At 40.1% G+C, this 14,474-nt stretch overlaps 1 protein-coding gene across 7 annotated transcripts in view; it reads right to left on the bottom strand.

The window, feature by feature from the left end:
• Elk (Eag-like K[+] channel) overlaps positions 1 to 14,474 on the bottom strand; it is a 95,241-nt gene that overhangs the window by 18,603 nt on the left and 62,164 nt on the right. For 5 of the 7 annotated variants that reach the window (XM_022071824.2, XM_022071825.2, XM_022071829.2 and 2 more), the window contains 3 exons: positions 8,950 to 9,087; positions 7,005 to 7,135; positions 2,094 to 2,322 (listed from right to left, as the gene is read on the bottom strand). In XM_022071824.2, the coding sequence (XP_021927516.1) occupies positions 2,094 to 2,322; positions 7,005 to 7,135; positions 8,950 to 9,087 (498 nt within the window). The remainder of the gene's footprint in view (positions 1 to 2,093; positions 2,323 to 7,004; positions 7,136 to 8,949; positions 9,088 to 14,474) is intronic. The other 2 variants (XM_087348996.1, XM_022071826.2) reach the window with 1 other exon arrangement.

Consider the following 14,474-nt stretch of genomic DNA (forward strand, 5'->3'; position numbering starts at 1 on the left):
GAAGCTAAATCACCTGTAAATTTTATTGCAAAGACATTACATTTTTACAAAGCTCTCAAAGCGTCTGAGGAAAATCACTACGATCACATAAAACTTATTTTGGATATTGCCTACTCGACGTTTCGGTAGTTGGCCCTGCACTGACAATTTTTGTCCTTTGAATACAAGACTAATGTGTTTAGACTTTTCTCGAATTACCATAAACCCTTTTCCCAGAGAATTCATTCTGCCCATTTAATATTTGGAGCTGAACAACTTCGTGACGTACCACGACGATCCTTGATGATGAAACTAATCAGTAAAATGACAGACTTCGAGCTGGATGACCTGAGTTCGATTCCCGGAAGAGGCAGATTTTTCTTCTCTTAGTCCGTTTATCCAGTGGACATTGCTGGATTTTTTTCGATGATCGGAGAGTGCAGCTGACAACAACTCTCCACCATCTATTGCCGAGTTTAAACTGAGTGGAGCTTCACCTCCACTCTTCAATACGTCCTTAAAACTTTGCATTCTATGCAGTGTCGAATATTTATCTAAAATATATAAAATCATGCGACCGCTTTAAGATCAGCGCTTTATAACAAATCATCGTCTTATAAATTATATGATTTAATAGACGAAGACTAATGAATTAATGTTTTTGCCACTGATGATGACCTCTTGAGGTCGAAACGCGTTCGGCACTAAGTGTTTTTTCAAAGTTTAAACCGTTTTGTTTGTATGCATGATTTCATATGTTTTAGGTAAAGATTTTACCTATAAATTTACATTTATAAAACGCTGATATTTAATTAACTTTTTCTTGAACCTTTAAAGTTGGACGCTTGTACAAACTCTAAAAACTTCACGAATCTCTACAATTATTCAGGAATTTGATTCTATTTGTTTGACAGCTCTCGGTTTATTACATCACTTTATGTTTTGTAGTAAAAGACCCTGTAGATGTGGACAATTACCAGCCGAGTCGTCATTAAAAATAACATCGAACATTCTATTTCGGACTTTGTTAAAATGAAGCAAATATATCTCGTCAACAAATCTCCAGAGGTAAAAAAAATTCAGTCGTAAGATGTCATATTTAACGACGTTAAAATTTCATCTCGGCCCAAAAATAAATTAATTTTTCTAACGTTAAATTCAGGTTTAATTACTTCACTTGGACAAATTCGATATAATAAAGTTGTTTTAAATTTTGTTACACAGTTGCCCGATCCCTACCCCGAGTCGTCTCTGGCATTTCCTTAAAATTCCATCTGTCTTTCGTCAACTCCACAGTCTGAAGTTTTCGAGTTATTACTGAAAGACTGTCCTTATTTGCTTTGCACTTCGATTCCTGAAACACGTAAAAACGAACTTCTCGTCGAACATTCTTCAAATGAACCGAGAAGTTCGGGCAAATAAAATTCAGCCATGAAATATCCCTCCCCACTTCAAGGAAAAATCAAAATTCCCAGGAAAATAAATTACTTTGACTGGGATTTGGGGTGCATTCGGACCAATTATAACACGTCACAGAAACGAGAGATAAGACCACGATTGAAACATCTGACATTACATCTCCGTTTCTCTTTAACTGGTCCACAGCGGAAGCAATCAAGAACCATAGAAAAGATTTCGTTTTTGATTTCTATGGTGGGCATTGCGTTGACACACGCCCAGATCAAAAGAAATCCAAGATACTGAAGAGTTAAAACCTTTTTTTTTACATTATCGGAGGTGTCGGAGGGAACATTAGGCCTTAACAAGGATAAATTAACGAGAAAATGAAAAAAATAATTACATTACAAGGAACTTCCTAATGTCTACTCGTAGCGAAGATATTCTAATATTACGGCGATCAAATTAAAGATCACGAAATGACTGTGACATATACGCACGAGGAAGTGAAACGCGTAATTAATTTTCGTCGGAAGGGAATAGACCACTCAAAAGAACAGGCGAAGATGTGAGGATAATATTAAAACGAATCTAAGCCAGTATAATTGGGAGAGTGTGGACTGGATTGATCTAGATCAGGGCTGGGTTCTTGTAAATATGATATGAACCTCGGGTTACGCGAAACGCAGGGAGTGTATTGTCTGGCCTTCGCTTACCAATGATGAAAAGAGCTTCTACGGCCACATCGCTGACCATGGAGGGACGGTCCAGGTTGACGAAACTGGCGTTGTACGGGACGACTATGGCGACGTAGAACGTAGCGATGAGGATGAGCCAATCCCAGCAACTCTTGAAGACGCCGTAATGCGACAGGATGAAACGGGACTTCTTCAGGGCGGCCGTCTTGTACTCCGGAAGAGGAGCTGCTGTCGGCTGCAACAGCGTCTGTAGAAATAAAAGGGTAATGACCACGTTCTTGGAGCACAGTCCATCTTGAGAAGAAAGTTGATCAACGCCTTGTATGGAACGCAAAGGTTCATCGCCGTGTTCACAACATCGCGCAGATTTATGAACAGTAAAATAATCGAGTGCTTCATTGTTAAGAGAGTTTTAAACCCCTCAGAAGCTTTTATTAAAATCGATTTTTTTGTCTGTCCGTCCTGCAACAACTCAATAATAGCTGAACAAAATCTCATTCACTAACATTTTTCGGCACGCTTAAATTTAGTTTTAAATCTAACAAAAATAACGGGCACTTCACACGCGGCATTCCATACTTTTCTACGCGCTGAAGTGACTAAGTGGGGAATCCACCTGACGGGGAATCCTCCGGATGGGGAATGCTAACTTGCTTTTGTCAGTCACAAATGACATTTCCGGTAAAACTAGATTTTTTTTTAAAATGGGCAGAGACATATTTCGTACACCTATCTTGTTCTTCTGCCATAAATTTCTGCTCCGACTGTACTGTCATTTAAGAGGAGGTATTGTGTCATGGCGACGGGCGTGAGGCTGCAGATTCGTGTGTGTTCCATTCTCTTAATAGAATTATGAAAATGGAGGATTACTTATATTAGACTTCGTAACGTTCCGTTTGAAATGGACGCTCTTATGTCGTACCTACCTCGGTAAATAACACGTTATGTTATGAAAGCAATTCATTATATTCTGAACGAATAAGACATCGCAATACGACGAGACATCACAACAAATGTGAGAGCAACAGAATTAATGTGTGATGTGGCGTTGTACATGGAATTTCTTGACCAGCTGATCCTAATATTAGTTTTTTTTTTAAGAATTCTGCTCCATGAAGGTAGTTAACACTTAGAAACCCGATGGTAACTATATGTACCTCCTGCTTTAACAATCTGTAACTGCTAAAAATGTGTGTTGATAAATAAGATTTTCACTGTAAACAGCGATTATTTCCTTAAACAGCGTTAACCAGTTGATCTCTGTAATGGTGAAGAGAAGTGTTTTCTTCGCGGTACGGACCGAATTTTTAAATATTTTTTTTAGACGAGCTGTGGGTTTTAAAGGGTTAACCAGTTGATCTACGTAATGGTGAAGAGATGTGTTTTCTTCGCGGTACGGACTGAATTCTTAAATGATATTTAAACGAGTTTCGGGCTTAGACCCTGCCTGGGGATATTCGGCCAAAATGCACTTCAGTGAACTTCAAGTTTTTCAGAATAAGATACTGGGAATTATTAATAAACCTCCGATGGTAAAGTCAATCGAAATTTTACATGGGCAAAATTTCACATACACGTTTAAAATCCATGTCAGGAATCTCGCATGTAAATTGTATTTTAAAAGCCAGTTCAGTTAAAATCCTAAAATCAGGCAATTAGTCTAATACGATCCCGTGCTTTTATAATCACAAAAGGCCGCGGGCCCTACCAGGAGACTGATCTGTCGTACGTGCACATGTACCATACCACACACCGAAATAAATCAAAGTCCCGTCTGCGTAAAACGCTCCCGATTTTTGGAACCTGTGCGTCTGACCATGTTCCAGTGAGCACAGACCCTAGGCAACATTTAAGGGTGGCCCTCCTATGGAACAGACCAACAGCCATACGACTGAGAGGACAGCTGAAGAAGACCATGGAAACATAAGGACAATCTGCACTTCATTTATTATTTCAACCAGTGCACTAGAACTTACCAATAAAGCCTCTGGCACTCAGGTTAGAGAAACCTAGAGGGCGGCAATGTTCCTCTTTCGTCTGCCGGACCGGACAGTAGTCAGTGCGCATCCGGAAGGTCCTGAGACCGGCCATCTTGACGAAGGCTTCCTTGGTTTTACTCTGTCTTCGAGTAAATGCTGAGATAGTTGCCAACTTCGAAGTCGCCACTGCATTCTTCTCATACAACCCCCCCCCCCCCCCCACCAGAACAAAGAGTCTCTCACTTCTCCCCCACAAAATTTTCTCATCTCTTACTACCTTTCGTAACTCTCTCTGTCTTCTGTTTGGGCTTTAAACCTTTAATTGTGCAATAAAATCAATATTTGGTATAAATGCGGATCATAAGCACAGCTAGGTCACCTGTCCGCCGGTCCTCTTTGATCCGTACCTGATCAATACAACGACATGCGGTTTCCAGTTACCTCACTCAGCTGGGGTTCAAACCCCGGCATGTAGGGTAGGAGTTCGGACCCAGGGTACACATGTTGCCTTACTGTGACAACAGATCAACTCTTTTGCTGCGATATTCCGTCAAAAATTCCTCAATTTTTGCGTAAACCCAAAATTCATTACAGCATCCACAATAATCCGGTGCTACACCATAACCCGAATCCACACATTAAAATATTTAAAAACCAGTGTTTTAACATTTAATTATTCTTCACGATGCATTTGATGAGTAATTATTTTAATGACGGTGAAAACTCGTATTTTTTGAGGAAATTATCCGTAATTTATGAGGGCCTGTACCAGAGATTTTAAATGGCAATACAAGTCGATATCAATCACCGAAATACATTCATGCCAACTTCAAGTTGGAATCCTGCCAGTAGCATATCTGTCCACGTCATTTTCAGTGCTGCCGTTTGAAGATAAACTTCTAGATGAAGGCAGCAAGAACCTCTAAAAGACTGCACGGAACAAGAGCCCAGAATACAGCCATCTTCAAAAGATACGCAATTTTCGGGCTTCGGCTGAGATCGGACGCACTTTGATCCAACTCTTCACGCTGTGTTTGGCCTTAAACTTGTAAAGGCACGCCCTCGGGGAACACGAAGTAACTTTAACACCATTTTTAATATTATCCTCCCATCTCACACTCCTTCAAGCACGATTATAGTCGAAAATCTTCCCCTCGGCTTGTAGTAGCAGGAAACTGAGCCCTCGGGGGGGGGGGGGTGTCTAAGAGTTGGTGACGTCATAAAACCGTCTTCGGACAAGGTGCGGGTGGAATCTCCGTAATTACTTTATACCAGTTATGAAGCTATATTAATTACGCACGTTGGAATTACACCACCAACATAATTTTCCATCACCCCCGGTAATTCATCCCTTCAGTCCTACCCCCACCCCCGAAACTGTTTGATGAGATTCATAGTGAGGGGCGGATTCGTAGAACCAAAATGCTGGTTGCACCGAGAGGCGATTAGAATCAGTCACCTACGTGTATAAAGATCGTAAAATAGTTGTAATAAAAAAATGTAAGTTACAGCTCAGAGGTGCATTGGTTCGTTGACATTTCACAAACTTAACTCCCTGGCAGCAGAACACAGCCCACCTCAATAACATTCATCTTAATATTATCCTCCCATCTCTTTCTTGGTCTGACCAGTGGTCGTTTACCAGGATTTTTATTTGTAGTGTTCTGTCTGACGACAGGTCCATATGAACAGGATCCTTCCATCCTTTTCTCGGACTGGGACCTGTTCATATACGTTCTTGGCAGATGATCCAGAAGTGGTTTGCCATTGCCTTCTTCTGTGTGTGAATGGAGTAATTGTTGGGATGCCACGGAGGAAAACTCCGTGTTGCCTAGACCACGGCCTTTGCCCAACACAAGTTATAAATTCGAACCCGAGACCCCAGGATTACAAGGCCAGCGATCATGCGTGCTACATGTCCAGCCCATCGGAGCCTCCACTGTCCTCAATGCGCTACGTGACCCGGACAATTCACGTAGCTCCTCGCTGACATTTAACAAAACAATATTAAAGTTGATGCGGTATTAATAACTGAGCTTCGTTTTTAAATTAAAAATGACTTGAAATCAAAACTGTCTCAAAGCTAACAAACGATATGTTCACATCACGCAAATTCTATGAAGAAACAACTATTATTCGGTTTTAAACGATTATCAGATGGATGTCTTCTGGGTTGGAGCGAGCGAGGATCTCTGAAACGTCGGCAAAGTTCTACCAGACTACACGGCGGTACAACCCAGAAGACAGAAATCTTCCTATTATATCAGTGGCCTTCGTTAATAACACGAGTAACCACTGTGGCCCGCGATAATTAAAATTATCCCGTCCCATGCAGTAATTAATTTCAGGCGCTTGGTGATATTTTGAATCGAGATTCGTTACCCTCCCCCGCCAGGACTTAAAACCTCTTCCGACAAACACATTTATACGACAAGCTTCTTCCTAACGAGGTTACGAACTACTACACTACAAGGAGTCATAACCCAGATCACAAACAAACAGCGAAAACTTCAACGTTTTACTTCGTAGTTCCACGTGGAATGCAAACAAATTTCTTTCTTCAAATAAATTAGAATTAACGTGAAGATTACATTTATGACGCGAAATACGACTCAGGTTCCAGATTTATGTCAGTGTCCGTAATAAATATCACGCAGTTCGGAGGTTAAATTTTCGCGAAAACATAAAAATCCATACATCTAATTTCACACGTAAAACTTTCAGTAATTCGGGTCATTGCACTTTTTAAATCAAACAATTACAAAACCTACGTCATAAATACTTTAAATTCTGTTAAGACTTTATAACGCCTTCTATCTTTAAGCTAACGATTGTGAAATTAATGATTCATTTATAAACACAATATCCCCTAGTAAAGATATATCTTACGTTAAATTATTTTACGTAGAATTTAAATTTCGCAGTGACGCCATATTGTAATTATACTCACGTTGTTCAGTTTTAGCTTCGTTTTGATCTTGTCTTGCTTGTAGTGGCCTGAAAGTTGGTAGAGGACGGCCCTGCTCCTGCGACGCCCATAATTGGCTGGTGGTGCCTCAGGGTCCAAGTTACCGTTCGCATCTGAAACAAGAAAACGCGAAGAGCAACGCGATGAAGCCACGAGCAGCGACGTTTCAGGGTTACAGTGTAAAATGAACTTTAATATTATTTTCAAATCTAAACCTAGGTCTCAAAATTAGTCTCTTCCTTTGAGATTTATAAACAAAAAATTTGTAAGCATTTCTTGTCTCCCCAACCTATCTTAAGATCCTTGATTTTATTACTATAATAATTCCTGGTGAACAGTAGACCTACAAATTACGAAGTTAATGCAATATTCTTCATTCTCCTGTTAATTACTCCCCAATAGGTCCAGATATTCTCCCCACATTTTTTTCAAAGACGTTCAATCTACGTTCTTCCCATGGGCGATAAATATGCTCTGACCCCCCCCCCCCCAAAAAAAAAAATAGTTTCGTATAATTTAATCTTTGCGTTTTTAGACAATCCAGGCATTAAGGCAAAGGTTTCAGAACCGAATGATAAGCGTACATTCCCCTGACGTAACGTGATCTTAATTTATTTATGAATACAATTCTGATTTGTTACCGTCATCTCCAGATATCTGGACTAGTCACATTTTCTAAACACAGCAAATTCGAATTAGCACTGTGCGCCCAACTTGTTACAGAATTTCCAATAATCCACACAACACAGACATTCAAGAACACAAAGTCACCAGCATTTTCAGGGAATGGAAATAGAATACGTCGGTTTTGAGTACATAAGTCTTGTCACACCACAGAAACCACATCAAGACACGGGCTGGAGAGAGGATTGGAGGGCTGTTCGATCAGTGGATGTGTTGAAAATAATGCACATTCAGTGCTGCCAACTCAACGGAGCGGAGAAATTCCTCAAAAGCTGATAGTTTCTAAGCTAATTAAGAAATTCCCAGCCTTTTACAAAACCTGAAGGTTCATTACCTTGGGTCCTAATCGAAAGCCAAATGAACACATTCCACACGCTCCAACCCGGTTTCCTCATGACAAACATTAATATCACCTTCCCATCTACGTCTAGGTCTTCCGAATGATCTCTTTCCTTTGGAATTTCTAACTAAAATTTTGTACGCATTTCTTATCGCTGACATGCATGCTGCATGCACAGCGGATTTAATCTTATTTGACATTCTAATAATATTTAGGAAACGGTTGGGTTAAAATAATGACGTCATCACCCGGATCTCAAACACCTTCGACCTGTGTTCTTCCCTTGACGGAACTGACCAGGTTTCACGCCCATACAAAAGAACATACAAACCATAGTTTGTTTATTTCAGTATTTACAGTTTTCGGTAGCAGACGGACAGACAAACGATTCTGAACCATGTGGTAGCAAAGTATTTTTTTAGTTAAATTTTCTCTAATTTCTTGTCGAATGTGGATTTGATTTGATACACCCGTTTCAATGTGTCTAAACTTAGCCATATTTTCAAAATATTTATAAATTACATTTTTTTAAAAAAATTTGTTGCGCACTGAGGCAAACAGGTATCACGGCGCACGGTACGAAGATGGCTATCGTCTGGGTTGTAGAATTCTGCCGACGTTTCAGTAACACCTGTTGTCTCTGTCATCTGGGAGATCATGGCCCTGATGATGAACAAAGCAAACAACTGTATAAACGTGGGTGGATTTCTACAAGACTACGCGGCTCAACCACTCAGAAGACAGCCAACAGATACTCAATACTTTCTGACCTCTTTCCTTACTTCTGTACTACTTAGGTTACTTACAGGTGAGGGGCGGGGGGGGGGGGGAGAAGGGTACAATCCGTGCGTCAAGATGCCTCACACAACACGGAGGAAGTGCGGACTCTCTGCCGTGACTCACCACTGTCGTACAACTCACATATCTGCAACTCCGCCATCTTGGTGTGCGTGATGTCTTTGTGGGACGCCAGAAACAGAACCACTTCTCGCTTCTCATTTTTGATGGGGACGATGTCCAGGAGACACCAGAACGGCGTTCCTGAAACAGAAGACCAAAACGAATGCACCCGCTCAAGCCAAAGCTCGTCTAAATTATATTTAAGAATTCAGTCCGTACCGCGAAGAAAACACTACACTTCACCATTACAAAGATGAAATGGTTAACGCTGTTTTAGGTAATACGCGGACACGAACCGAGACGGGGGAAAGTTTTTGACAAGCTCAGCGACTATAAGCTTCTGATAAGAGACGGGGCGATCTGCCGGCACGAGGCGGTTGATCGGTGTCGCAGTCTCATGTTCAGTCTGCCCGTCCCTGCCCAGACATTAATTTCTCCCTTGTAATGGATCCACACGACACTTTGTTATAGCTGCCTTATCATTAACGTTCAAAGCTCCGATGATCAAGAAATTGGATGCAGTCTTCAGAACATAACTGCGTGCCTCATGCCACGTTATGATGTGTACGCCAGCTATTTGCGTTACTTATTAAATATTTTGTTGCATATTAAAATACGTGTTTATTGGTTTGTGCCAAATTTGTAGTATTATAAGCTTCGACAGCGAATAGGCTAACTATACTCCACACAAGTAAATAAAACTGACAACCCTGTAATAAAGAGACGTGAATATAGCTCGTTCTTTCGATTTGAACACGAAAAATAAAATGTTCCTATTAATAAACGCAATGAGACATTTATAATTATACAAAAATGTATGTCAGTGAAAATGAACTTTGGGAGACTTTAAACTTTGATCTAGGGCTGAGACACCCTGTATTATAATTTCTATCAGAAGCACGTATTAAGGAAATGGAGGGAAGCAGAACATGATATTAGTTAAGTAAACATTTCATCTAAAATTATGAAGAAATGATGAAGAAATAATCATTATGAAATCTTTGTCTTCTGTCTTTCTGAAGCCTCAACTTTAATATGAAAACGTACCTGAATACCAAATCAGTGGTTCTAAGGGAATATATCCAATTAGCTGCAAAACAATTAATTTAAATTGGACTACTGAAGACGCTTAATGTATTATTTACTTGGAAAGTGAGATTCTTTACTAACCTAACTGTAATATAAACAATAAAATACTTCGAAAAGAGGAACAAGTAATACGATAAACAGAATATGGAAACAGATAACAGAAGACATTTGAAATTTTATAAAGCCATGGCAGTGTTCACATTTCGTATGAAGGTAAAATCAGAAAATAAGTTGAAGTAGCAGGAATTAGATTTCTAAGAGATACCATAACGTTAAAAACTCAAGATACACGGAAAGAGGTAAGCATTTATTCGGCAAATAGAGAGAAAATTGTTAAACCACGAAAACTAAAGGAAAATATAAAATTGTCCTATGAATCCAAACCAGAATGCAACAGAACTGAAAAGAGGTGAAATAATTATCATGTACATTCCGAAGTGATAATGACGTTGTCATGAAACGCTGTTTTAACCTACGGGCGGGGTTTAATGAAATCGTGTCACGTGGACAGAAAAACCGACGACCCGACAGCCCTATTATAACCGTCCAATAACAATCCGTTTTACGCAGTCTCGTTACGACGTAACAAAATTAGCTAACAGCAGTTCATCTGGCGAAGAAACGTGTCGCAATTTACGGAAAACTCCCTCTACCGTGTCCACAAGAGTCCACCACTCATCCTAATATAGGCGAGTCCAATCCACATCCCCCAAAACCTAGTCACCGAAGATCCATTTTAATAATATCCCCCATTTGATCTTACGTCACCGGAGAGGCCTCTTATCTCTTGGATTTACAAACCGAAAATATTTCACTAGTTTCCAGTCTACCAATGCGTGCTACATGCCTTACCAATTCCACCCTCCTTGATATGATCATCCTAGTAATATTTGCTGAATAGCGCAAGTTATGAATGTCGACATCGTGTGGTTTTCTCTACCCTTGTTGTCACTTTCTCCCTCCTGGGTCCAAATACCCTCCACAGCGCCAAGATCTCAAACACCCCCAAGTCTGGGATCTTCCAGTAATGTGGTTAGAACATCGTCACGTCTTTTCCTCTCGGTATATAAGTCTTTAGCACGCCTGTTGCATGCGCCCGCTTTCACTCTTAACCCGTTTTCCTGTAGTTTGTGGCATTTTCTGAAAATTCCAACGAATATTGGGTTTCTATTAAAAGATCTGAAATTTATTCACCAGCTGAGCTGCTAAAAGTTCTCAAGTAGGACTTTGCTCCATGGAGTCAGGTAATTTAAATATTTGCTTCCTCGTTTATAACACGAACTTAATAAGCTTATAATAGTCGTTCGACGCGTTAACACACGTGAACTGAGAACCTGGTATAAACAGACACACAAAATAAATATATAGGTTAAAGTTTTAGCAGAATAAAATATATGAAGTGGACTTATTCAGATGTTTAGCTGTTAAAAAGGTTTTTTTATGACTAATAAAAACCTAATTAATTCTCTACTCAGCAGATAACACTTATTTAGAGTATCATATAAAATTTCACTTTTTCAGTCAAAATACCTCGCGGAATACCCGCTGGAACTCTTTTTAAATAAATATTCATTTTACATTTGAGACACTCCGTTCACCTTGAAATCCTCCGTTTTTCATCTATTTTAATACTAGATTAATGTAGCCTTGCTAATATTCTACAAGTACGTCCTAATGCAGTGTATTAACGTAAGAACAACTTAGAAGGAAGGAGACGGCAGAAACATGTTTCCTCAGAGCAATAGAAAACTGAGAACAACAGATCACAAACATGGAAGAATTCTAGTGTTCGCCGTGTGCATGCGGCAACTTCTCCGACTCCTAAGTGTCGCGTGTAGTCTGTATTCACGGCTGCAGGAACATAACCAACGAGGAGTCGGAAATGCAAATTCCCATCGATATTTTTTACCTTCACAATGCACATAACCTGAATCTGTCAGCTATCCGTATAGCAGAATATTTTAAAAATTTCGAGGAGGATCACGAGACTGAGGGAGGACACAGACAGAGATTATGGTGCTTGAAATTGTTTAACGGTGACAGGCATTTTCAAAATCCTTCCTTTTACACAGTCGGTGAAGTTTTGTTACAGAATACAACAGTTCTTTACATTTGCAAGATGAGATGCACAAAAAGACAACGTAAAATGGAAGTGAGAAACATATAATAAAACAACTAAAATGAACATGGCTCTCCATGTAGTCTCTTATAAATTGACAGACGTTTCGGAGGTTCTTACTGCATTATTAACGCCCTGATGACAGAGGCAGTAATCACCTCCGAAACGGCGTAACGTTTCGGAAGACAGTCTTCGCCTAAAATCTTACAAAATTGCGAAACAAAAGTACGGGAGATTACGGGCTAGACATTGGCTACAATGGGCAAACGAGGAATGCATGCAAAATTTTGCTAGTAACATCTATTAGAAAGCGTCCACTTAGAAAACCGAGAAAGTGATGGGTTGTAATGGTAAAAACGGAACTGACTCAGAAACGTGGGCAATATCTAGATTTTTCATTAGTAGCTGTATTTAACCTTTCAGTTAGTTAGTTAGTTAGTGAAGTGTGTTCACAGCAACAAATAAAAGATGTATGAAAGAAAATAATTATTAACCCAGTTTTTTTCTCAAAAACAAAATTGTTTGCTCTTGTTCTGAAGTCTCTGTTTCTGCCAATTGCCAATAACGAGGTCGTCCCAATTAATACGTAATGTTTGACAAAACAGAAGCTAACCTAACCTAACCGGCAGAAGAATTGCAAACACAAGGTTTCGCCTGTACACAAACGTAGTTAATTGATATTTAAATTTCACTGAATTCAACAGTTTGAAGCTTCACGTGAGTCTCATACAATGGCAGAACATGAAACCTCGCTCCTGAGTGTGTCCATGACAGCCTGTCCACAGTCACGCAGAAAATATCCACTGTCTGAAGGCTCAGTCTGTAACAACTACGTAGCGAATCCGGCACTGATTCAACTTTGGCGTGTTCCATGAGGAGGCCTAACTCATGATCCCACGGACACATTCAATGAGGAAATAATAATTCCAGATATTATAATCCGAAAAAAATGGAACTTGTCTCTTAATTGATGTAGCAATACCAACTGACAGGAACGTAATTAAGAAGGAAGCGGGGAAAATATTTAAATACAAGGACCTTCTCACTGAAATACGGAGAATGTGGAAAGATTAAGCAAAAATATTTCCAATAATTATAGAAGCAACGTCACTCAGAAAATATTTGGCTGACATCCCGGGCGAACACGACATCAGGGAACTTCAGAAAACCGCCATTTTAGGATCTTCATACGTCATTCGAAAAACGCTGTCGTAAAATATATATTCATCCCTCACAATAAAACTATATAATACATGTAACATGTATTAAAAACAAAATGTATTTCGAAAATAGCTGCTGCACTATGTACCTTAGGGACAAGGTTTTAATAAATAAAGTGTTCCTTAGAGCGTAGATTTTAAACTCTTTCTTCACCGAAGAACATCACAAGTTGTGACACTCAACCTGAAAATATCAACCCCATTTCGTTAATTAAAAATTTAGCATCTTTGGTTTTTATTCAAGTATCTTAGACGTAATAATGTGGTTTATGACCGGAACACTTTGGATTAAGACAAAAGCACAGACACGTATTATTCAAATAAACCGAAGTAAGTTTTGTCTCAGTTTTGATAAATGTTTTGATACTCAAGACATTACTTCCCAGCGTCAGGACCATATAACTAAAACGTAAAATATGAAGTGTAATTTATGTGCGCTAAGTCCAAACACGTGTCCATCTGCACAGACAACTCCGTTTGTGCGTTATATTTGTGCGTGTTCAGCAGCAAGGCAAATGAACTTCTCTAACCTCCTGAACGAGACCGCCGCGCGCGTTTACACGTCACCAGAGGCGAATGAACTTCTCTAACCTCCTGAACGAGACCGCCGCGCGCGTTTACACGTCACCAGAGGCAAATGAACTTCTCTAACCTCCTGAACGAGACCGACACGCGCGCGTTTACACGTCACCAGAGGCAAATGAACTTCTCTAATCTCCTGAACGAGACCGCCGCGCGCGTTTACACGTCACCAGAGGCGAATGAACTTCTCTAACCTCCTGAACGAGACCGCCGCGCGCGTTTACACGTCACCAGAGGCGAATGAACTTCTCTAACCTCCTGAACGAGACCGCCGCGCGCGTTTACACGTCACCAGAGGCAAATGAACTTCTCTAACCTCCTGAACGAGACCGACACGCGCGCGTTTACACGTCACCAGAGGCGAATGAACGTCAAGAACAGTGAATTCGACTTGACAGCTGTTGGATAAACCGGGTTTACCACGACCGTGTAAACACAGTATGAATAAATATGTATTCTGGTGGCTACATTCCTCGACACACATGTGCCATCATCAGTACATTAATAAAATATTCACA

This window comes from Zootermopsis nevadensis, unplaced genomic scaffold, assembly GCF_977971745.1.
Source record: "Zootermopsis nevadensis isolate Lab colony 2312 unplaced genomic scaffold, Znev_1.0 Znev_ptg000015l, whole genome shotgun sequence".
Taxonomy (NCBI): Eukaryota; Metazoa; Arthropoda; class Insecta; order Blattodea; family Termopsidae; genus Zootermopsis; species Zootermopsis nevadensis.